Below are 24,397 nucleotides of genomic sequence, written 5' to 3'. Positions count from 1 at the left end.
TCAAGGGCTTTGCTGTTTTTAAATATATTTCTAAGTGTTTGTATCTTATTATTTGTTAATTATTTGTGATATTAAGATTTAGGGTGGCTTGGAAGAACTACCCAATGAGACACTGGCCATCTTTGATCTTGAAAAAAGGGGTTCTGTAAATACTAATCAAACTGTTAATCATGGTATCCTCTTGAAGGTTATAAGTGGGATTGGGTAAAGGGATAAATATAAAATATAACCTATTACCTATTTTTTTTCAATATTGGGAGATATTTGAATATACTTATCAGCTTAGGGGAAAAGGCCAAAAGAGCAGTGGAGTGGAATAATATACAGGAGAAAGAAGGGGTGATTGATGGAACCCGGCCTGCGAGGAGATAAAACAGGATGGTTCCTGGACATGATGGTGTTTGGATAAGAGGAGGTTTGCAGTGGGAAGACCTGAAGTTGAAGGAGTTCTGAATGAAGGCTTCCAATGATCCTTGTGAAGCTGATGGGGGAGTTAAGGTTGAGGGCAAGGGCTTGGGGACTTAACTTATGAGGGTTTAGAAAAGACATTATGGTCATGTTAACAAAATTCTATTATTTCATCCTAGCTCACCTGGTGTGATGGCTTGTGCCTGTAATCCCAGCAACTAAGGAGGCTGAGGCAGGAGGATCACAATAAGTTCAAGGCCAGCCTCAGTAATTTAGTGAGATCCTGTCTTTAAAAAAAGGACTGGGGATGTAACTTGGTGTTAGAATGCCCTGAGTTCAATCCCCAAGTACCACCAAAATAAAAAGGGGAAAAAATCCTAGTATACTCCCATGAGATGTTATCATATCATCTCCATTTTACAATAGTATTCCACATTAAAATGTGGACACAGGAGCATAGTAGCCACTTCATTTGCACAAGAACTGTATAGCTGATGAATGACGGAGCCATTTTTGGAATGTCTAGCCCAGTTCTCTTTGATGTCAATTTACTGACTCTGTCTAGAGTTCACATTCCTTTTCATCAAAGTGGAAACGGTCCCAAGCTACTCAATCCCCCTAAGGTGGATTGGGAAGGCACATCATGGTGTGCCTGATGATCCATCAGTGTTTTGGAAGACAAGGTTAGATTTCTATTTATATTTTTTAAATCTAAAAAAAGAAAGTGATTCCGCTTTGCTAATACTTAATGTACAGATAGATGCCAGCATTCTTATTTTGACTGGATGCCAGCTGGTTATGAGTCATTTTGATGTCTTGGGAGAGATAGGAGTTCCATGGCACAGATGGAATGATGATAGTGCTTCCCATGTTAACTTTTTTTTGCCTAAGAAATGATATCAAGATGTTAATTTTTGTAGAAACAAGAGCTTTACATAGTAGAATCTTTTTTTTTTTTTTTTTTTTTTTTTTGTGGGAGGAAGTACTGGTACTGGGGATTGAACACAGGAGTGCTTACACTGAGCTACATCCTCACTAAATTGCTTAGGCTGTCCTTGAACTTGTGATCCTCCTGCCTCAGCCTCCTGAGTCACTGGGATTACAGACATGGACCATGCAGTCCAGCACGGAATCTTTCTGATACAGCCGGCCGTGATGAGATGGTGATTGATGATGAAGATATTCAGCTGCACTCAGAGGCTCACTAGGAGTTTTTTATCAGAGTATTACAATAGTTGTCAGAATTCATAAGTAACTTGCACTTTTCTTTTACAAAAAGACAAACATTTGAACTTTGCTGACTTTTTCAATGATAATAAGATAGCTGACAGCAGAATGCTACTTTATAGATGCTAACAATATTTTAAAATTCTGTTCTTTCAAGGTAGAATTGGTATTTTGACAAGCAAGAAAACGACTGCTTCTTGAAAATTATTCCAAAAGAATATTTTGAAAAATGATATTCAGAGTGTTTCCATTATGGTGTGATGTTTTTGGTGAAAAATATAAATGACATTTATAAAAATGCTCATATTTGGGACTGAGGCTCAGTGGTAGAGCACCTGCTTAGTATGCAATCCTCAGCATGTGTGGGATGCGTGCACTCGTCCACACACACACACACACACACACACACACACACACACACACACCACCTAATATTTATACATATAAAACCCTGGAAATGTTGTCAAATGATTGTCAACTGTGTTTAAGAATCTCCCCCACCTCTCCCCTGAGCCAAAGAGTGCTATAATTCCCATCTTAAATATTCCCCCGAAGGCCCATGAAATGGGCTTGTTCTTCAGGGTAGCAATACAGAAAAGAAATGGGGCCTCAGAGGATGTTTTCTGGTCACTGGGGGAAAGCTCTTGAAAGAGCTAGCTAGACCCCCACCCCTTTCTGGGTTAGTTAGGTTTGTTTTGCTGTGCCCAAAATGTCTGCCAAGGGCAACTTAGAGGCGAGAAAGTTTATTTTGGCTCATAGTTTTAGAGATACAGCTCCAGGTGAAGCAGAACGATGGGGGGAGGGGAGGAGCCAGGAGGAGGAGCATGGGAGAGAACTGAGGGGAAGATGCATTCTTAAGGGGCACCTATGGGGACCCACCTGTGCCATGTATGCCCACCTGCCTACAGTTATCACCCAGCCAGTCCATTCAAACAAGGATGGGCCAATCAGGTTACAGCTCCCACAGTCCAATCATTTCACCTCCAAACATTCCAGCATTAGCATGGAGATTTTACCTTATATTCAAACCATTGAATTCCTCTTTGTCTCTTTTTTGCTTCTCAGTCATGAAATCCACCACAAGCTCCCACCAGGATGTTTGGCCATGGGCTGAAAACTGTGAGACAAAGTAAACTTGCTTTTTATAAGTTAATTATTTCAAGTATTTGTTACAGTGATAGTCATGAAAAGGAGGTGGGGGTGGGGGAGAGGGTCAGTGGATTTTAAATATATTTGTTAAAAATGCAAAAATTGCTGGGCTTGGTGGTACATGTAATATGTATATGTAATCTCAGCCACTTGGAAGGTTGAGAAGGAGGATTGCAAGTTTGAGGCCAGCCTCAACAATTTAGAGAAACTTTATCTCAAAATAATAAAGGGCTAGGGATGTCGCTCAGAGATGGAGCATTTGCTTGGCATGCATGATGTCCTGGTTCAGTCCCCAGTGCCACAATAAAAATAAATAGACAAATATAATATATTCTGATTGCAAATACAGTAGTTTGATATGGAAAACAAAATGCGAATGAGGTAAATTCAACAAAAGCCTTCATAAAACTGGTAAATGAGACCAAAAAATTAATTTCATTATTGAGTAAGCCCAGCCAACTGTTATTTTGGTTTTAATTGGTTCTTTATATATATACATGACAGAAGAATCTATTCTGACATATTTACACAAGCATGGAATACTCTGATAAAATCCCAGCATTGTGAATGTACACCATGTGGAGATTCACGTGGTGTCTTCATATATGTACATAAGAAAGTTATGTCAGATTCATTCCACTATCTTTCCTATTCCTATCTCCCCTCCTTTCCCTTCATTCCTTTTTTTAAAATGTGTGTGTGTGTGTGTGTGTGTGTGTGTGTGTGTTGCTGGGAATTGAACCCAGGGCCTTATGCACACAAGGCAAGCACTCTACCAACTGAGCTATATTCTCAGCCTTATCTTCTCTTTTTCTAATCCACTGAACTTCTATTCTTTCCCTACCCCGCTTATTGTGGGTTAGCATTTACATATCAGAGAAAATCTTTGGCTTCTTGGATTGGCTTATTTCACTTAGCATGATAGTCCCTAGATTCATCCATTTACTGGCAAATGTAATAAAGTCATTCTTCTTTATGGCTGAGTAATATTCCATTATGTATATATGACACATTTTCTTTATCCATTCACCTATTTATGTGTATTTTGTCTCTGTCTCTTCTATTTTATTCCATTGGTCTTCATGTCTGTTTTGGTGCCAGTGCCATGCTGTTTTTGTTACTATAGTTCTGTAGTATAATTTAAGGTCTGGTATTGTGATGCCTCTTGCTTTGCTTTTCTTGCTAAGAATTGCTTTGCCTATTCTGGGTCTCTTATTTTTCAAAAAAAAATTCATGAATGCTTTTTCTAATTTCTATGAAGAATGTCATTGGTATTTTAATAGGAATTGCATTAAATTGATACAGTGCTTTTGGCAATGTGGTCATTTTGACAATGTTAATTCTGTCTATCTAAGAACATGGGAGTTGTTTCCATCTTCTAAGCTCTTCTTCAGTTTCTTTCTTCAGTGTTTTGTAGTTTTCATCATAGAAGTCTTTCACCTCTTTTATTGGATTGATTCCAAAGTATTATTTTATTCCTTTTTTGGCTATCATGACTGGCTTAGTTTTCCTAATTTCTCTTTCAGCTGATTCATCATTGCTGAATATGAATACAATTGATTTATGGGTATTAATTTTGTATCCTGCTACTTTGCTGAATTCATTTATGAGTTCTACAAGTTTTCTGGTGGAGTTTTTGGGTCTTCTAAATATAGGATCGTGTTGTTGGCAAACAGAGTTCTTCTTCTCCTATTTGTATCTAGAGGCCAGCCAACTATTCTTACGTTTGGATCCTTTATATTTTTGTCAGGTTTATTTATGAAGTCAACAGAACATAGAAACAAACCTTTGAAATCACAATATCATAGCATATGATAAAGTATAATCAATTGAATTGCTTTTAAGAAAAAGTGAGAGTAAAAAATGTGATTTTCATGTACACATAATAAAATAAGAACTTTTAATATATTGTGTTTATTTCAGCATTATCTCATTTTTTAATTTTAATTTTTAAACATTTTTGTGATTTTAAAAATACACATAAACCAGACGCAGAGGCACACACCCCAATCCTAGCAACCTGGGAAGCTGAGGTTTACGAGTTTAAAGGCAGACTGGGCAACTTGTTAGACCCTGTCTCAAAATAAAGAATAAAAGTGACTAGGGATGTAGCTCAGTGGCAAAGTATCCCTGGGTTCAATTCCCCGTACACACACACACACACACACACACACAGTACATAATGTATTGGGACTGTGTTTATAACATGTAAGTAACACAGGTGCATGTTAAAAATGTTTAAAAAATGGTTTGTAATAAAATCCTTTAGACCATTGTTCTAATTCAGGATTTCTCAACCTGGGCAGTACTCACACTTTGGGCTGGATAATTCATTGTTGTGAAGAGTTAACTGTCCTGTGCAGTGTAAGATGTTTAGCTGTATACCAGGCCTCAACAGTAGATGCTAGTAGATTTCCCATACACATAATGTGAAAATAAAAAATGTCTCCAGATATTGACAAATGTCCCTTAGGGTGGGGATGTCAGGTTTAGCAAAACAAAACAAAAATAATAAATAAAAAGACAAACTTATGAAAATAAATTATCTGAAATGCAAATGTAACTGGGTGTTCTATATTTTATCTAATAACAATAAGACAGGAGGGCAAAGTGATCCAAAACCTGCAAAAGTCTCTGTCCTTCACAAGCATTTTTCTTTTCTTTTCTTTCTTTCTTTTTTCCTTTTTTTTTTTTTTTTTTTTTTGGTACCAGGGATTGCATTGAACTCAGGGGCACTCAACCACTGAGCCACATCTCCAGCCTTTTATTATATTTTATTTAGAGACAGAGTCTTGCTGAGTTGCTTCGGGCCTCACTAAATTTCTGAGGCTGGCCTTGAATTTGCAGTCCTCCTTCCTCAGCCTCCCAACCTGCTGGTATTACAGGCAGTGCAACCGCGCCCAGCTCCAATTTCTTTTCTTTATTAAAATCTGTCTCTCTTTAAGACACTGTTTTTCCTTTGCCCATATGTTATATAGTGTGAATATGAGGTGTCCCTTGAAAGCTCCTGTAATATTGCAGAAATGTGCAGAGGTAAAATGACAGGATTGTGAGAGCTGTAACCTAATCAGTCCATCCTAGTTTGAATGGATGGGCTGGGTGGTAACTGTTGGGAGGTGGGCGTGGCTGAAGGAGTAGGGTCCTTGCTTTTGTGTCCTGGAAAGGTGCATCTTTCTTGTGGCCCTCCCCCCTCTCTGCTTCCTGGCAGCAGCATTCCTATACCACACTCTTCTCCATTAATGTTGGGCTTCACCTTTGGCTCAGGTATTTTGGTTACAGCAACATCCAAATGGTGGCTGTTTATGCTGTCAGGTTCAATATACCTCAGGGAGGAGAAATACAAGAAAATTCAGAATAAGTGAAAAATATAAGTGGTATTTCCAATAGAAATTCATAAATTCTTTAGAGCAGACCTTTCCGATTCTAGCCTTTTATTTCTTTTGAGATGTTTTAGAACTCTGTAAATTGCGGATAACTGAGAGCAGTGAGAAATTATTCTTGTTTATAGACATGCAAATAAATTCTATGCATTAGAAGTTCAATTGAGGGGATGTGGCTCAAGCGGTAGGGCGCTCGCCTGGCATGCATGCGGCCCGGGTTCGATCCTCAGCATCACATACAACCAAAGATGTTGTGTCCAAAGATGTTGTGTCCGCCGACCAAGAATGTTGTGTCCACCGAAAACTAGAAAATAAATATTAAAATTCTCTCTCTCTCTCTCTCTCTCTCTCTCTGTCTCTGTCTCTCTCTGAAAAAAAAAATTAAAAAAAAAGAAGTTCAATTGACTTGTTTCTCCATGGTGGAAAGAAACAATTTCAAATTTGTTTCAATATTTCTTTTTCATTATTTCTTTTTTCTGTTTTTGGCACTGGGGATTGAACTCAGGGACATTTACCACTGAGCTACATCCCCATCCCTTTTTATTTTTTGTATTTTGAGACCGAAAGTCTTGCTAAGGCTGGCCTCAAACTTGTGATCCTCCTGCTTTAGCCTCCCCAGCTTTGCTAAGTTACTGAGGCTGGCCTCAAAATTGTGATCCTCCTGCTTCAGTTTCCCCAGACTCTGGGATTACTGGAGTGTGGCAACACGCCTGGTTTAGTACCCCTGTCTTTAAACTGTACTTTCAAGCTGGGTGTGGTAAATAGCTCCAGGGTTCAATCCTCAGTACCAAAAAACAAACAAACAAACAACAACAACAACAAAAACTCTATGAAGCCAATGTGGACTTCCAGGAGCCCCAAGGGGAGGGAAGAAGAGGGAATCAGATCCTGCAGCTGCTCAGAGATGTTGGAGCACTCTGAGCCAGTTGTCATTTTAGCTAATCTGCTCAACAATCTATGTTAAAGGAGAAGGAAACTGGAGTTGGTGTGGCAACAACTTTTCTATAGTCCTAAAGCTGCTAAGAGGCAGAACTTGTGATTCCTCTTGTCTGAGCCTCTAGAGTCCCTGGGATTACAGGCATACACCACTAAGTATTTCTTGTCCCTAATATGGATTCCCTTTTGGACATCTTACTGGTTCTACATTAATAATGAGTTCACTAATATCTTTATATGTTTCATCTTATATCTAAATGACAGATATAATTTTACCTTTAAAATTTTTCTTTTATCAGAGATGTCTTGCTATTCTTTGGCCTCCATCTGCTTCTTCCAAATTTTATTCTTTTACATGTATTAAAAAAGAAAAAGAATAGGGGCTGGGAATGTGGCTCAGGGGCAGAGTTCTTGTCTAGCACTTGTGAAGCACAGGGGTCTATCCTCAGCATTCCATAAAAATAAATAAATAAAATAAAGGTATTGTGTGGGGGGGAGCCAACCCTGAGCTATTTGAGTGTCTTTATTTGGCCTTGGAGCCAAGGAGATTATGGTTTGGCATTGCAAGCTATTTTGTGACTCCTCCCACTTAATGAATTGCACAATGTATGTGACCTCTGTTGCATGACCTATTGGGAACTAGACAGCCCACCTCCTATCTTAATTGGCTAAAAACATTCTGTAGAAAGTCTTTGAAGTTTATAAATAAAGCAAATGCGGGCTCTTGCTCTCTCTTTCCAGGGAAACTTGACTCTTAATTGATAGCTCTTAACTTGAAGTCCTCCTTCCTCAGCTTCCCAACCTGCTGGTATTACAGGCAGTGCAACCGCGCCCAGCTCCAATTTCTTTTCTTTATTAAAATCTGTCTCTCTTTAAGACACTATTTTTCCTTTTCAAAGAGTTATCCTGCCCCTCCCCTCCTTTAAAACTATTTTCTGTGTCATGTGATTTTTGGCTGTATTTCTTAGCCAGCCCACTCCACACAGGGGAACCCAGCTTCTGTTGCCTGCGTAGGCCTCTGGGGGAGGACTGTGCCTAGTGGCTTGGGGGGCTGAGGGAGGAGGACTGCAAGTTCAAAGCCAGTCTCAGAAACTTAGTGAGGCCCTGAGCAACTTTGTGAGACCCTGTCTCAAAAACAAACAAACAAATAAAATTAAGAGGGCTGGGGATGTGGCTTAGTGGTTGAGCGCCCCTGGGTTCAATCCTCAGTATCAAAAAAAAAAAAAAAAAAAAAAAGGCCAACTTCTTTGAGGCCCATGCCGCTCACCTACCCGTTTGCTTCTATCTACTGCTCTCCCTGTAACTTCCCAGTCCGTCCAGCAAAGACTCCTCTCCATCACTCTGTCACAAGCCCTGCCATTATCCTGGGTGACTTCAACAATCAAAAGGGTGAAACCATGCACTAGTGATTCCTCCAACCGCTCAACATCCTTCTCTTTAGCCACTCCTTCCCTCCCTCCTTGCACTGGTTATCATCTCTAATTGTGCCACTTTCAAAATCTCTAATTTAAGCCTTTTGACTACAAACTCCTCAGGACATCCTACCCCAAAATAGAACACCTTAGCATTCTGGATATTTTAGTTGAAGGAATTTGAGAAAATGGCAAATGTAGGAAAGTCACTCCCATTTTCCCCACTTTCCTCCTCCCCTGTCATTCCATCTAGAAAAGATGTGCTGACCTTCCCCTCAAGCAGGTCATAAGTCATCATTTGAGAGATGCCGTCCCTTTATCCAGAGAAAAGGAACATTCTTCTCTTTGAAGGCAAGGGGACATAGAATCTGAATAAGCAGGCCATGCTAAATTTACCCCCAGTTTATAGCTATGAGATTATACTACCTTTTTTCTAATTATATTTCTCCACTACTCTTTACTTTTCATTAAATTTAGCATAAGGCTGGGTATGGTAATACATACCTGCAATCTTATCGATTTGGGAGGCTGAAGCAGGAGGATAACAAGTTTCAGGCCAGCCTGGAAAATTTAGGAAGATCTTATCTCAAAATAAAAAATAAAAAGGGCTGGGATTTAGCTTAGTGGTAAAGTGCCCTAGGTTCAATCCCTAGTACTGAAGGAGGAAGAGAATAGAACAAAACACACAGGTTTAACTGTTTCTACGGGTCGCTTCATTATGTGTGCTTTTTGCCTTGTTAATATGCCTCTGGTTATGGGGGCCTCAGCCTAGGATGATGGAAGGAAAGATCTTTTCCATCCTCTGCACCTGTTAACTACTCCCGCAACAACTTTCATTGACCATTACCTCACTGGAACCTTCATTTGTTAACCTTCTTCAGTTTCCTTTCATTCCTCTCTTATTTTCCCTCCTGATCCAGCTTAGGTTTAATGGCCTATGATTTCAGTTTTTTGCCCAGAGTCTAAATTCCATCCTCCTTCCAGTTTTCCCTCTCACTTTATTCACCTAGAACCCTCCCCCTCCCCCTCCTTCTCTCTCTCTCTCTCTCTCTCTCTCTCTCTCTCTCTCTCTCACACACACACACACACACACACACACACACACACACACACACACACACTTTATTGCACCTAGTGCTCTGACTCCTTTCTTGTTTGATTTTTTGGGACTATGGATAGAGCCCAGGGGCACTTTACCACTGAGCTACATCCCCAGGCCTTTCCTATCCTTTTTTATTTTTTATCTTGAAATATGGTCTCACTAATTTGCTGAGATCTCTCTCTATTCTAAAATTTGACTTCTCCCATTACAATCCCCAGGATCAAAGGACTCTTTAGATCCCATTCTGATGAGTTTCTCTCTCTCTCTCCAGGGGCACTTAACCTCTGAGCCACATCTCCAGCCCTTGTTATCTTTTTGAGACAGGGTCTCCTCGCTAAGTTACTTAGGCCTTGCTAAATTGCTGAGACTGGCTTTGAACTTCAATCTTCCTTCCTCAGTCTAGTTTCATCTATATGTTTTCAACTTTTCCTTCTGAGTGGAGTCCTTCTCAATGGTTTTTAAGCCTTGTCATTTTTTGTTAACAAACCTTCTTGAATGGTATCCCCTCTTCCAGGTATTCATTTTACTCTTTCCTTTTCCTTCCACTCCTTGTTGAGCCCTTTGCTCTTTGGGGTCCTTCCCTATAATTTTTTTTTTTTTTTTGTATCAGAGATTGAACCCAGTGGCACTTAACCCCTGAGTCACATCTTTAACCTTTTTATTATTATTATTATTTATTTTGAGACAGGGTCTCACTAAATTTTTAGGGTCTCATTAATTTGCTGAGGCTGACTTTGAATAGGTGGTCCTCCTGCCTCAGCCTCCCAAGCTGCTGGGATTACAGGTGTATGCCACTGTGTCTAGCTCTTATCACACTCTTGAAGGAGTTATGATTGAGATCACTGGTGGGTGCCTCACTGATTTTGGTGTCAACAAATCCAACACTTTTAAATCATTTTACCAACTTTTCAGCAACAATTGATATAATTGACTACTTCTGCCTCTTGAAATACTCATGTTTCTGCTTCCGTGACACAATTGTTTTCCATTTTTTTTTCCATTCAGTATATTTTTCTTCTCCTGACTTCTTGGTAAGTATGTCTTCCTCCACCCCAGCATCAACCCTAAACATCCCTCAATGCTTAGTCCTAGGCTCGCTCCTCTTTCTTCCCACTAGATGCTTCCCCTGAATATTCTTATAATGCTGAGACTTCTTCCCCAACTATCTCTGTATTATTAAACCAAAACTCCTTGACCATGGGAAGTCTGAAATAAAAAGGCTTATTGAGCCCTTACAGATGCTAATCAGGTCCTGGGACAAATTTCATGACTCAGAAATATGTCCTCCAGACCTAAAAGCCAGAAACATGTTTAAAATGAAAACTTAGGAAAGAACAAATTATTTACATGAAATCTACATTGGTTATAGATAAGAAGAATGGAATAGGTGAGATGAGGAAAGTTTGGGAATAGTACTACCCTTAAGAAGAAGTGCTTCTTGTTTCTGATTAAAATAGTTCAGAAAGTTCATTCATTAGCCAGATACAGTGGCACCTGGTTGTCTACTGCCTGGGGTCAGAAGTCGAGGTTTCAACATACATTCAAGAATGTGGAACAGCAATAGTCTTTTGTTGGTGCAGCCCACAACTGTTAACTGATCATTTTCCTGTATCTTTCCTTCCCTTCATCCTCAGATCTTGCAATTAAATTGAGGACATCTTAGAATTTTTCTAAATTTTTAGTATCAATGACTCCAGCCCCAACCATGAATCTGAACTCAGGCTACCAGTCAATTATTTTTGAGACTCACAGGGGAACCTCAAACTCAATATATATGTTAATTGAATTCAAGGTTTGACCCTCTCAGTGCTGGGTCTTCCCAGGAGTCCTACTGCAGAGAACAGCTATACGAATCAGAAACCTGATTCCATCAGGTTTGTCTCTCCTCTGCCACTCTCTTTAATATATCACCAAATTCTACTTTTTTAAAGTCTTAAATCTGTCTACTCTTTTTTATACCTTTAATTGTTTTTATATGGTGCTGAGGATTGAACCCAGTGCCTCACATGTGGGAGGCAAGTGCTCTAGCACTGAGCCACAACCTCAGCCCCACCCCACTGACTCTATTACTCCACTGTCACTAACCTCATCTAAGCTACTCTTCATTGTACTACTGCAGAACTTCCTAATCATCTACCCAAATCACTCTCAGTACACTCCAATCCGTTCCCTTTGAAGTAGCCAAAACAATCTTTTAAGATGCATATCTGATCATGTATGCCCTCCGTTCAAAAAGACTAAAATAGATAGCCAGGTATGGGCACGGTGGTGTACACCCGTAATCCCAGTGATTTGGGAAGCTGAGGTAGGAGGATCACAAATGCAAGGCTACCCTGGGCAATCAGAGACCCTGTACCAAAATAAAAAGGCCTAGGTGCTCTCAATGGTAGAGCACCCATGAATTCAAACCCACACAGAGAAAAAAGAAAAAAAGCTGATATTGATCTACAAGTCAGGCCTGATCCAAGGGCTCTACCAGTAAGAATTCATTAATTTACCTTAACAACTCTATTCAATGTAAATGGAAACTGAGACAACACACATTTCTATATACCACAACTTCCATTTTCTCATATGCAAAATGGGATAATAATAATCTTTTCATGAGGTTTCTTCATAATTAACTCATTAATAATAGCTATTAAGGACTTAGAACAGTGCCAGTCTCATAGCAAGTACTAATTACATGATAGCAGTTGTATTATAGTAATCTTATATTTACTGTGCGAATCTTTGATTAAAATGTGTCTGTTACTGTCTTATAAACACCACAAAGCTGGGAGTGGTAGCATATACCAGTAATCCCAGAAACTTGGGAGGCTGAGACAGGAGGATCCTCAGGTCAAGGCTGGCCTCAGCAACTTAGTGAGACTCTTTCTCAAAATTAAAAAAAAAAAAATTAAAGGGCTGGGAATGTGACTCAGTGGTTAAGTGCTCCTGGGTTCAATATCTTTACAAATAAAATAAAATAAAATAATCACCATGAACTCTGCTTAGGGTCTCCTTTCTTTTTTTTCCCTCACTTTTATATTTCTTTTGTGTGGAGCTGGGAATGTAGCCCTGTGGTAGAGCATTTGTCTTACACAAGACACTGGGTTCAATTCCCAGAATCACAAAATCTAACAAAAAAGGGCTGGGGATATAGTTAAGTGGTAGAGTGTTTGCCTAGCATTCATGGAGTCCTAGGTTCCATTCCCTGTACCTCAAAAGAATTAGTAGGGGCTGGGGTATAGCTCAGTGGTAGAGCACTTGCCTAGCATGTGTGAGGCACTGGGTTCAATCCTCAGCCCCACATAAAAATAAAAATAAAAAAATAAAGACATTGTGCCCATATACACCTAAAAATATTAAAAAGAAAGAAAATAGTAAATGTTGTGTGTGGTGGCATATGCCTGTAATCTGGGGAGGCTGAGGCAGGAGGATTACAAATGGGAGGTCAGCTTTGGCAATTTAACAAGACCTTCACTCAAGATTTTTAAGAAGGCAGGAGAGGGGGTTGGGGATATAGCTCAGTTGGTAGAGTGCTTGCCTCACATGCACAAGGCCCTGGGTTCAATCTCGAGCACCACAAAAACAAAAAAGGCAGGAGAGAGGATCAGGATGTAGCTCAGTGATAAAGTGCCCCTGTTTTCTATCCTTTTTAGGTGTAGATGGACACAATATCTTTATTTTATTTTTATTTTATGTATATATATATTTTATGTATATATATAATATATATATATATATAAAACATATATACATACACACAAAAATAAATCCCTATCTATCTCCCTGTGTTTAACGAGTGCAGCCACACATAGTACATGCTCTGTTGAATTAATAAGATACAATTCATGTCTGTGGTGTAATAGGAAATATACTTGTCTTTTTGTTCCTGGTACCTGTCAGAAAGCTCCTAAAACTTACAAATTCTTGAGTGCTAGGAGTGCCTTTTGTTACTTCCAATGAATCTTGTGTGTGTGTGTGTGTGTGTGTGTGTGTGTGTGTGTGTGTTTCTGGGGGTTGAATCCAGGGGCTTGTACATGCTGGGCAAGTACTCTTACCACTGAGCTACCATCCTCACCTCAATAATGAGTCCCTCTTAATCCCACCTGAGTTTATACTGTTGAGGTGATTATAGTGGGGGATGCTGGAGAGCCTTGGGATGGGGCTAATCACCCAGAGACCAAATGATTAGAGGATTAGAGCACTGGAACTTTGAGTCCATTCACCTTCAAAAAAAGAAGGGTGAAGCAAGGCTGGAAAAGAAGCTTTATAAAAACTCTAGAACAGAACTGGGGCTGTGGCTCAGTGGTAGAGCACTTGCTTGGCATGTGTAAGGCACTGGGTTTGGTCCTCAGCACCACATAAAAGTAAACAAAGTGAAAAATCCATTGGCAACTAAAAAATAAAACAAAATAAAAAACTCTTGAATAACAGATTTTTTTGGGGGGAAGGTGGTACTAGGGATTGAATTTAGGGGTACTCTATCACTGAGCTACATCCTCAGCCCTTATAAAACTTTTAAAAAATGTTTGAAACAGACCATGAGGTGCTAATTTTCTGAAGTTGGCCTTGAACTTGCAACCTTCCAGTTTCAGCTTCCTAAAGCACTGGGATTGCAGGTATGGGTCACCAGGGCTGGGTTAACAACAAATTTGATGAGCTCCCAGGTTACTGAACAAACATGAAGGTGCTGGAGGGTGGTGTGAGCAGAGAGAGTGGGAATCCCACCTCCCATACCTTGCCCATGCAGTTCCTCATCTAGCGGTTCATCTGTATCCTTTGTGATGTCCTCTATAATAAACCAATAAATGTAAGTAAAGTGTTTAACAGAGTTCTGGGAACCATCCTAGCACAAAATTGAATTCAGGGGGTGGGATGGGTCACAGTAAACTTAATTTATAGCCAGTTGGTCAGAAGCATAGTCTTGTGGGACTGGCCCTTAACCTATAGGATCTAATGCTATCTCCAAGTAGATAGTACAAAATTGAATTGAATTAGAGGACACCTACTTGGTGTTCTCTAGAGAACTGCTTAATATGTGTGGGAAAAAACATCCACACATCTGATCACAAGAAGTGTTCTGTGTTGAGTGTAAGAAGAGAAAAATTTTGTTTTTTTTCCATTACTATGTCCAACCTGACAAGACTATATTTGTGTGTCTATATATGTAAACAAATATACATAAGCAAACATATGCCTTTTAAAACCACAAAAGGATATAGAAATGCTAAACATTTAAATGATTAAACTATGATGCTAACTGTAAGCAGGAGAAAAATCTGGAAAGGAAAACTGATGTGGTCTAGATTTGTTAGAGAAGGGGTTCATAGAAGGAGTGGATTTCAAAGGATGGATGTGTAGGATTTGGATGGATGGAAGGGAGATCCATTCTGAGCCAAGAGAGTAGTGTGAGCATAGGGGTATGTAGGCAAGAATGGGCCACCAGCCTTCTTGGTGGTTGTGATGAAGAGTAATGGAAATATAAGTATAGAAATGGTGAAGACAAAGGATATAGGGACTTGATAGGCAGGTAAAGGAGTCTGACCTGACATGACAGAACAAAAGGAAGAATCTTGAACAGGCGTATTTCAGGAAGACTCATTCACCCAACATGGAGAGTCACATAGTATGTTCCAGGAATTCTGCTTGATGCCGGAGGTGTAGTGGTGATTGAAATAGACCATGAAGAGTGAAGGAATTCAACCAGGTGATTTCTAAGATCTTCCTGGGTTATAACATTTTGTGATTTGAAATAATGATTACCTTCTAGAAAACTCATGGATCATCAGCTACACCATAGATAGCCACACACCAGCCCCAATTTAAGGGACATCTGAAGTCTAGTGTGCTGATTTGGCATACATTGTGAATTCATGTAGTTTATTCAGAAGGAAGGGGGAACAAGTTTATACATATATAATGTGGGGCTGTTGATGTAGCTCAGGCGTAGAGCACATGCTTAACATATGCAAGGCCTGGGTTCGATCTCCAGCACTGGAAAAACAAAAACAAAACCCAGAAAATTCCCACACTCACCCCCCAAAAAACTTTGTTCAGTTCATATTTCAGGAGCCTGTCCTGAATGATCATGGAGCCCATAAAGACAATATACATTTACCTCAGTAACACAGATCTGTTTGCTTCTCCATGGTCTATTTTACTTTGGGGAGTGGCATTATTCAATTTATTTTTAAAATGGTATTTAGGACACTGAAGATGCATTATGTATGCATGGAAAAGAAATCTTGCCTAGGTGACTATATGCCCAGTGCAAAAAACACTAACTCTTTTAAACAGTTTGCTATTCATGTGGATCCTAAAATTAAAAATAAATAAAAACAGCTGGCTCATGATGATTTTGTAAAGAAAACTTCAAATATACAAAACCCAGATGGTTGGCATTGAATAGTAAAGGTAAATATCACTGAATAAATATCAAATGAATAATCCTGGCCAGTGAGAATTTCTGCCCACTTTCATTCCATGAAGATTATTTTTAAAGTAGATTTCTTCATTCATCATGAAGAAATATGCATGACAAACTTGAACCAAATGCCTGAAAAGTTGAAATGTATTAGAAAATTCTAGTAGCAAATAATAACTGATTCCAACTATTTCATAGCCTGAGAACTCACTTCCAGACTTGTGAAAAATGTCTCCTTTAAAAAATAAATTAGAAATCAACAACAGGCAGAGATTTTGGAAATTCACAAATATGGGGAAATTAATACATATTTAAGTGAATGAATGAATGGAGAAATCATAGAATGATTGAAAAGAACAAAAAAAAATTAAAAAATTAAACATATCTTTTAAATTTGTTTTTAGTTGTGACTTATAGTTTTATATTATTGTGAGGTTGATTTGACATATTAATAAATGCATATAACATAATTTGTTGCATTTTTAATTCCCTCTACTGATTCCTTCTTTCCCCTCTTCTTCTTCCTGATCCCCTTCCTCTCCTTTATTGCTCTTTCTTCTAATAATTTTGTTTAATAAGAAAGTAAACTTTTTTTTAGTTGTAGATGAACACACCTTTATTTTTATTTATTTATTTTTATGTGGTGCTGAGGATCAAACCTAGTTCCTCACACATGCTAAACAAGTACTCTACCACTGAGCCACAACCCCAGCCCTAATAATTTATTTTTTAATTGGTACATTATAATTAGACATAAGAGTGGAATGCATTGTGACATAGTCATACATGTGTATAGCATAGTTTGGTCAATTTATTTCAGCAGTCCCTTCCCTTTCCCAGAAAACATCTATCTTAAAAAGGGAGAAGCTGGGTGTGGTGGTGCCACTACTATTTAATTCCAAGGACTCAGGAGGCTGAGACAGGATAATTTCGAGTTCAAAGCCAGCCTCAGCAATAGTGAGTGCTTAGCAACTCAGTGAGACCCTATCTCTTAATAAAATACAAAACAGGGCTGGAGATAGGACTCAGTAGTTGAGTGCCACTGAGGTCAATTCCTGATACCAAAAGAAAAGGAGTGTGTGGGGGGGGAGAAAGACCTCAGATCATTGGAAAAGATGATTAAATTCAAAGCAAGCAAAAGGAAGGAAATGAAAAGACTAGAGCAGAAAAAAAATTTTTTTCCCTAGGGATAAGAAAAATAGAATCAACAAAATCAGCAATGAAAAGACATGTCCACAGCTTGGCATGGTAGTGCAAGCCAATAATCCCAATGATTTAGAAGGCAGGAGGATCACAAATTCAAGGTTAATCTGGCCAATTTAGTGAGACCCTGTCTCAAAATAAAAATATAAAAGGGTTAGGGGTACAATTAGTAGTAAAGTACCCCTGGATTAAATCCCCAGTACCACAAAAGAGAGTCAGGGGAGTAAAAGAGGACATCACTATTAACCTTATAGAAATAAAATGGATTATAAAAGTTGGGTGTGGTGGCCCACACCTATAATCCTAATGTCTAGGGAGGCTGAGGCAGGAGTAATGCAAGTATAAGGCCAGCCTCAGCAATTTAATGAGTCCTTAAGCAATTTATAGTGACCCTGTCTCAAAAAATAAAAAGGGCAGAGGATGGAGCTTGGTGATAAAGCAGCCCCCTGACTGAATTCCCAGTAGCACCAAAAAAAAAAAAAAAAAGAAGAAGAAGGAGGAAGAAGAAAGAAGGAAGGAAGGAGAAGGAAGGAAAAGGAAGAAGGAGGAAGAAGGAGGAGGAGGAGGAGGAGGAGGAAAAAATGTAAACCTACCAACAAGTTAGGTAACCTGGATGAAATGGACAAACACCTAGAAACACACAAACTCTCAAAACTGAATCAATAAGAAATAGAAAATCTGAAGGAAATTATTCAATAGATTTAATCAGTAATCAAATACTTTCTCACTAAGAAAATCCCAGGCTAGATGGCTTTCCTAGTGAATTCTACTAAGTGCCCAAAAAGTAATTAATACTAATCCTTCACAAGCTCTTGCAAAAACAAACAAACAAACAAACAAAGAACCAGAGATGCCTGGATTTCCTAACTTATTCCAAGATACCAAAACTAGACAAAGCTATTAGAAAACCAAAGTTATCAAGAGAAAGAAATCTAGAGACCAAAACCCTTTAGGAATAGAGTCACAAAACCCCTCAACAGAATATTAGCAAGGTATGTCTAGCAACATACAAAATGGATTACATACCATGACCAAATGTAATCCAGGTGTAAGGTTGGCTTAACATATAAAAATCAAAAGGACTGTGTGTGGTGCTACATGTCTGTAATACCCGTGACTGGGGAGGATGAGGCAAGATTTCAAGTTCAAGCCCAGTCTTGGCAATTTTGTCTCAAAATAAAAATAAAAGGGGCTGGGGATGGGTTCAGTGGTAGAGAGTCCCTGGGCTCAATCTCCAGGACAATGCCCCCGCCCCCCAACAAAAAAATAAAGAGAGATTGTTAATGTCGATGGGTCTTCTTTTTCAATGATGAAAATGTTCTGCAATTAGATAGTGGTGATGGTTGCACCAGTTACTAAGTATACTAAATTACACACCTAAAAAGAGTAAATTTTATGGTACATTAATTATATCTCAAAGAAGGTGTTATTAAAAAAAATCTTGGCCAGGTGTGATGGCACACTCCTGGTAACCCCAGTGGCTTGGGAGGCTGAGGCAGGAGGATCTCGAGTTCAAAGCCAGTCTCAGCAAGGATGAGGTCCTAAGCAACTCAGAGAGATCCTGTCTCTAATTAAAAAATATAAATTGGGCTAGGGATATGGCTCAGTGGTTGAGTGCCCTTGAGTTCAATCCCTGGTATTCCCACAAAAAAATGTCCTGAGATGCTCAGTGACACACACCTATAATCCTATTGACTCAGGAGGCTGAGACAGGAAGACTGAAAATTGAAGGTTAATTTAGCAAGGCCCTAAGCAACTTAGCAAGACTATGTCTCAAAATAAAAAATAAAAAAGGGCTGGGGATGTGGCTCAGTGGTTAAATGCTCCCAAGTTAAATGTTAGATATCCAGTACTAAAAAATTTTAAAAAGGCAAAGTTCATATGATTATTAAAGATGATTAAATAATTGTTATATAGTCATTTTTTTGAGAGAGAGAGAGAGAGGGAATTTTTTAATATTTGTTTTTTAGTTCTCGGCGGACACAACATCTTTGTTTGCATGTGGTGCTGAGGATCGAACGCGGGCCACACGCATGCCAGGTGAGAATGCTACCGCTTGAGCCACATCCCCAGCCCTATATAGTCATATATATTATTAATTTGCAATAAACAATACAATGAAGCATGTTAAAATCTTAATAAAGGCAAATAGATACCATAGTGGTTTTCTTGATCATCTGAAGTTGGTTATATTATACGTTGCCAGATTTAGCAAATAAAAATATAGGATACCCAACACGATTTGAATTTCCAATAAACAATATTTAAGTATACCCCAAATATTGCATGAGACATACTTGTACAAGAATGTAATTATTTATCTGAAATGCATACTGACATATTTTATCTGGCAATCTTAATTATAGAAATATATTTTATTAATTCTCTTTACAAAAAGCTGCTCAGAATATCAAAAGAATATAAACAGAATGGGTAGTCCTATGTTTGTGTCTTGGTTGGTCACTGAATAGTAGGAAGTTTCCAACAAACTCCTAAAATTGGGTTGTCATGTGACCAGATCCTAGGCTATTTTTAAGCTGAGGTAAATGGGATCTTTTTTTTTACAAGGATTAGGAAAAAAAGTCATGTTTATTTAGGAGGGAGGAGAGGGTGTGATATATATTGCCTCAGGGAAGACCACTTCAAATACACCATTATTATACTTATCTCTCCCACCCCACGGAAATATATGATTGCTTATTAGATGGAAGAAGCCAGAGGGCTCTGTGTTTGAATGTGTGAGCTGAGTATGTCAAGGTGAGATGGGAAACTGATCTTGCAATGAAGAGGTTCATTGGAATGAAGCACAGATACTTCAAGCACAGCACATCCAAAACTCCAATCATTATCTTAGCCTCGAAACTCCTCCGTACTTTCTAAGTTCATTCATGTATTCAGTAAATATTGAGGTGGCCATTAATTGCCAGTATGTGCTGGCTCTTTATATTTTTTCTCAGAACTGGGGATGGAAGCCAAGGGTGCTCAGTAGCACCTTTTTATTTTTTATTTTGAGACAGGATCATGCTAAGTTGCCTAGACTGGCCTAGAACTTGGCAATCTTCCTGCCTCAGCCTCCCAAGTTGCTGAGATTGTGTCCAGCTATGTGCTGGGTCTCAAATATGCCCTTGAGCAGAACAGACAAGGTCCCTGCTCTCAAAGAGCTTACAGCAGAGCAGGGGAGACAACCATATAATCCCCCAAAAGACTAATCACACATTATTACTATGAAGGAAAGATGTTTGAGGCTATAAATCTTTGGTCAAGCTGGTATACTAATACTGGTCTCTACCTGACAACTATAATGATTAGACACTATTATTACAATATCCTAAGAATAAACCTTTTTAAAGAAAGCACTATGAATTTTACTATTTAGGGGTACAATAGCCCATTTAAACTCTAATTTCTGGAATTTGGTGAATTTATATTAAGTTTAGCAGTGTTTGTTACAATAGGGACTTTCAAATTCAACATTTATGTATTTGTTATTAGTATGGGTAATCTTATGTATCATTGTGCAAAAAAGTAGAAGCAGGTAATTTTGCTTGACAGGAAAACTTCTTCCATGTTCAGCCCATCTTTTTCTTTTTCCTTAAGTTTTTCTTCAGTCTATTTTTCCATGGTGATTATACTCAACTGCTCCTGTGCCATCTCTAGTCCAGAGGTCCTGAGAAGTTGAAGGGCAAAACTGACTTCAGTAGCTTACCGCTATTTAATGATGGGAGGATCACTTCTAGAAAAAGTACTATAATGAAAAAGGGAGTTCCACAGCACTTACCCAGCTTCCTCACTGGGGTCAACCCCTTGACTCCCATCCTGTTGAAGGACAGGCACTTTTGCCTGGTCTGCAGCTGCTGGTTAACAGCTGTACAACCTCAGAGCTCAACATTTTTATGATGAGCTCACCGCTCCCAATTAAAGAACGAATATCGCTGTGTTCCAACACGGCTTCTTGTCTTACAAATGTATCTGGAACTAATGGACAGAAGTACTTTCTACTTCACAGGACTTTCTCAACCTGATTTTGGCAATTTTCTTCTCACTTCTTATTACCCCCGCCCCCGCCCCAATGCTGGGGATTGAATCCCGGGGTTCCGCGCTTGCAGGGCAAGGGCTCAACTCCCGAGCTGCATCCCCAGACCCGTCTCACCAATCCCTTTCTCCCTCTTTTCCTCATACACCACTCGATTTCCTATCAGACCCAACAGTTTAGCCTTTTTTACTGGAGGGAGAATGAGAGAGCCGAACTTGAGGGATGAGGTGGTGTTAAAAATGTCTTGGGGTCGGGGGAGAGGGGGCAGGTGCACTAACAGGATCCCCGGACAACCTTCCTCCAAATGGTCAGTCTCAACTCTCCGTCCTCTTCCCTTGGACCCGGCTACCGCAATCCCAGGAGGAGGCGAATCGAGCGAGGAGGACCCGATCCTCGGCCCGCCGTTCTCCTCCCACCTCGGGCCTCATTCTCCCCCGAACTCGTCTAGGCGCTGAGCCTCCGGGCTGCTGAGGAGCCGCGGCGGCGGCCACTTTGATTGTTACGCTCATTCAACTTCACGGAGTGCAGGAGGCCGCCGCCCAGCGCCGCCCGAGTCCCGGCGCGCGAAGGAGCTGAGGCGAGCCAGGCGCAGCCGCCGCCCGCGGTCTCCAGGCAGCAGCCCGCGTTCTTCCGGCAGCCGCCCGCGGTGGGGGAGGGGCAGCGGCGCCCGCGTTCTCCCGGCCCCGGCGGCCGGCGGAAGGGCCGCGCGTCGCGGAAGCGCGACCGCAGCTGAAGATCAGCTGCTGAGGGAGGCGGAGAAGCGGAGGGAGGAGCCTAGGGGGGAAGGGGAGGGAGGGGACCGTCAGGAAGCCGCGAACGCCACCGAGTGTCTGCACACCTCTCTCTGTCTGCCATGGCTGGTTAAAGAACCATCCGGATCGCAGCGCGGGGGGAGGGCCGGGTGGGGGGAGCGGCGGCCGCGCGTGAGGCCGAGGGAGGGGCGGCGGCGCGAGCGGCGGCGGCGGCGGTTCCAGCATGAAGAGGAGAGCTGGCCTGGGGGGCAGCATGAGGTCAGTGGTGGGCTTCTTGTCCCAGCGGGGCTTGCATGGGGACCCCCTGCTCACTCAGGACTTTCAGAGGAGACGCCTGCGGGGCTGCAGAAACCTCTACAAGAAGGACCTCCTCGGCCACTTCGGCTGTGTCAATGCCATTGAATTCTCCAACAATGGAGGCCAGTGGCTGGTCTCAGGTAAATCAACCCCCTTCCCCTCCCCGCGCCTCCCGGCCCCCTTCCAGCCTCCCCTCTCGCTCTCCCTTGCCACCCTCCTCCTGCCCTCCGTCCCCACCCCCTCCCCTCCATCCCCTCTCCCGCGGTGGGAAGATTTGGTGTCAAATTAAAACCATTGCAGGGGGAGGGAGGGAGGGAGGGAGGAAGGGGAAGGAGAGGATGTCTTCTATATATATATATATATATATATAAAAGACCTAAAATGGTTGACAGGTCCTTAATTCGCTTTATCCCAAGTGCAAAGTGATCTCCCCTGACGACTGCCGCGGGAGTGTGGGTCGCGGAGGGGTGCGAGGTTACCGCTTGACAAAGTTTGATGGCAAACTCTTCCTCCGCGTACTTTAAATGGTGCGGGGGGCATTTTGGGGGATTTGGAGGGGGAGGAGGCCGAGGTGCGCCGGAGGCAAGGGGGTGTTCGAGCCCCCGTCGCTGGTGTCATGGAGAAGGGACCGAGGGCCAGGCGGTTACAGGGCCTTACGCCCAGGATCCAGGGGCTTCGACCTGGGGCTTGGTGGGGTCGGCCGAGGGGAGGTGACTGGCGGGTTCCTGTTAGCTGCCCCCCCCCCCCCCGTGCTCTTAGGGCCCAGCTCCATCTCCTGTGGTGCCGTGGTTGTCTCTTCCGCGACTTGTTTTTATTATGGTTTTGAGAGTGACGAGGGCTCTGGAGGATGAAGGACCCCAGTCTGAACTTGAATGCGCAACTCACTAGGCAGGGGGTCGCTGAGCGACCCCCGGGAGGCTAGTTGGCGGGAGCCAGACGCCCGCATCCCTTTTCCCCCCGAGATTGCCCTTGCAGGTGGTCTGTGCTTCTCCTCCCCCCCTGCCCAGCTGGGCCTGATTGCCCCCAAGTTCCCCCTCCGGTGTGGGGAAAGTGGCGAAATCGAGACCGGGGCTCCGGCCGGACGGTGTAGGCCTCGCTCTCCCGGGGCTCCTAGCGACAGGCAACTGAATCGATAGCCTATTGCTCCCGGGGAGGCCCCGGCCGGGCTGGCGGCGGCGGCGACTTCTGCCCCGGGCGAGGTGCGCGAGCCGCCGATGGGGGCGCTCGCCGCCACCGCCCCTTCCTCCTGGGGGTCGTGGCCCGAGGCGAGGCGGGTGGGGATGAGCTTACGCAGGGGAGGGGGCGGCTCCCCGAAACCCGGCTGAGAGGAGGAGGGCGGCCGGGCGTTCCTGCTCGCCGCCTGTCCTCTTCCGTCCCTTTTCCTACATTGGGAAGGATGAAGGGGGAGCCCAACGCTGGACGTGGCGCTTAGCTGCACCCAGGTCGATCCTCGATGGCTTTCTAATTTGCGTCAGTAGGCAGCTCGCCAGAAACTTCTGGGATCATGGCTTAGCATCAGTCTTAGTAAGTTACAGTCGGAAGTGACTTGGGGGGTAGGGTCCAGTTTGGGGGTACAGAGATAAGACTTCTGTGATGTGATCATTGCACGGTAAACTTGGAATTTCTCCAGAACTGACCTGACTTTTCCACCCCAGATCGTTTTCTCTTTGACTATGTAGACTTTGGCCCTAGAACATCAGCGGAAGAAACCTGATATTATGCTTCAAACAGACCCCCCCCCAAACAAAAGCTTCCTTCCCCTACACCTCCCATATAAATTTTTACCTAATTTCAAAACACAAACGGAGAGAAAATCTCTTTATTAAAAGAAGGAACGTCCAGTTTTCCCCCAGTTGTTTCTTCTGTATTCATAATACTCATGTCTTCTCAGACCGATGTATTTCAACAGAGGTGTTCCCAGACACAAGTCAACTTTTCTGCTGACCTGAGGGGAATATCAGGGTACTCTTTCACAGTCAACTGAACTAATCATGTTAATTAAATCATAACTACTCATACATTGCCCGGTTTAACACATTTTAAAAAATAAGTTTATTGAGATAATTTACATAACAGAATTTACCCA

General features: G+C 41.6%; 1 protein-coding gene and 1 long non-coding RNA gene across 8 annotated transcripts in view; one reads left to right on the top strand and one right to left on the bottom strand.

The window, feature by feature from the left end:
* Nucleotides 1-19,589: 19,589 nt before the first annotated feature.
* On the bottom strand, nt 19,590-22,091 carry LOC120886547 (uncharacterized). The gene is made up of 2 exons (XR_005729558.2): nt 21,008-22,091; nt 19,590-20,896 (listed from the first exon to the last, which is right to left on the bottom strand). It is a non-coding gene; the product is annotated as an uncharacterized LOC120886547 (long non-coding RNA).
* Nucleotides 22,092-22,177: 86 nt separating this feature from the next.
* Nucleotides 22,178-24,397, top strand: part of Dcaf5 (DDB1 and CUL4 associated factor 5) — a 97,482-nt gene continuing 95,262 nt past the window's right edge. For 4 of the 7 annotated variants that reach the window (XM_078050116.1, XM_078050114.1, XM_078050115.1 and 1 more), the window contains exon 1: nt 22,181-22,451. In XM_078050116.1, coding sequence (XP_077906242.1) covers nt 22,238-22,451 — 214 coding nt within the window. In that variant the 5' untranslated portion in view covers nt 22,181-22,237. Of the gene's footprint in view, nt 22,452-23,815; nt 23,836-24,397 lie in introns of those variants that run through there. The other 3 variants (XM_078050117.1, XM_078050118.1, XM_078050119.1) reach the window with 3 other exon arrangements.

The sequence above is a fragment of the Ictidomys tridecemlineatus genome, chromosome 5 (genome assembly GCF_052094955.1).
Source record: "Ictidomys tridecemlineatus isolate mIctTri1 chromosome 5, mIctTri1.hap1, whole genome shotgun sequence".
NCBI classification, from domain to species: domain Eukaryota; kingdom Metazoa; phylum Chordata; class Mammalia; order Rodentia; family Sciuridae; genus Ictidomys; species Ictidomys tridecemlineatus.
Note: the sequence above shows the minus strand (reverse complement) of the source record. Positions and strands in the feature narration are given on the sequence as shown.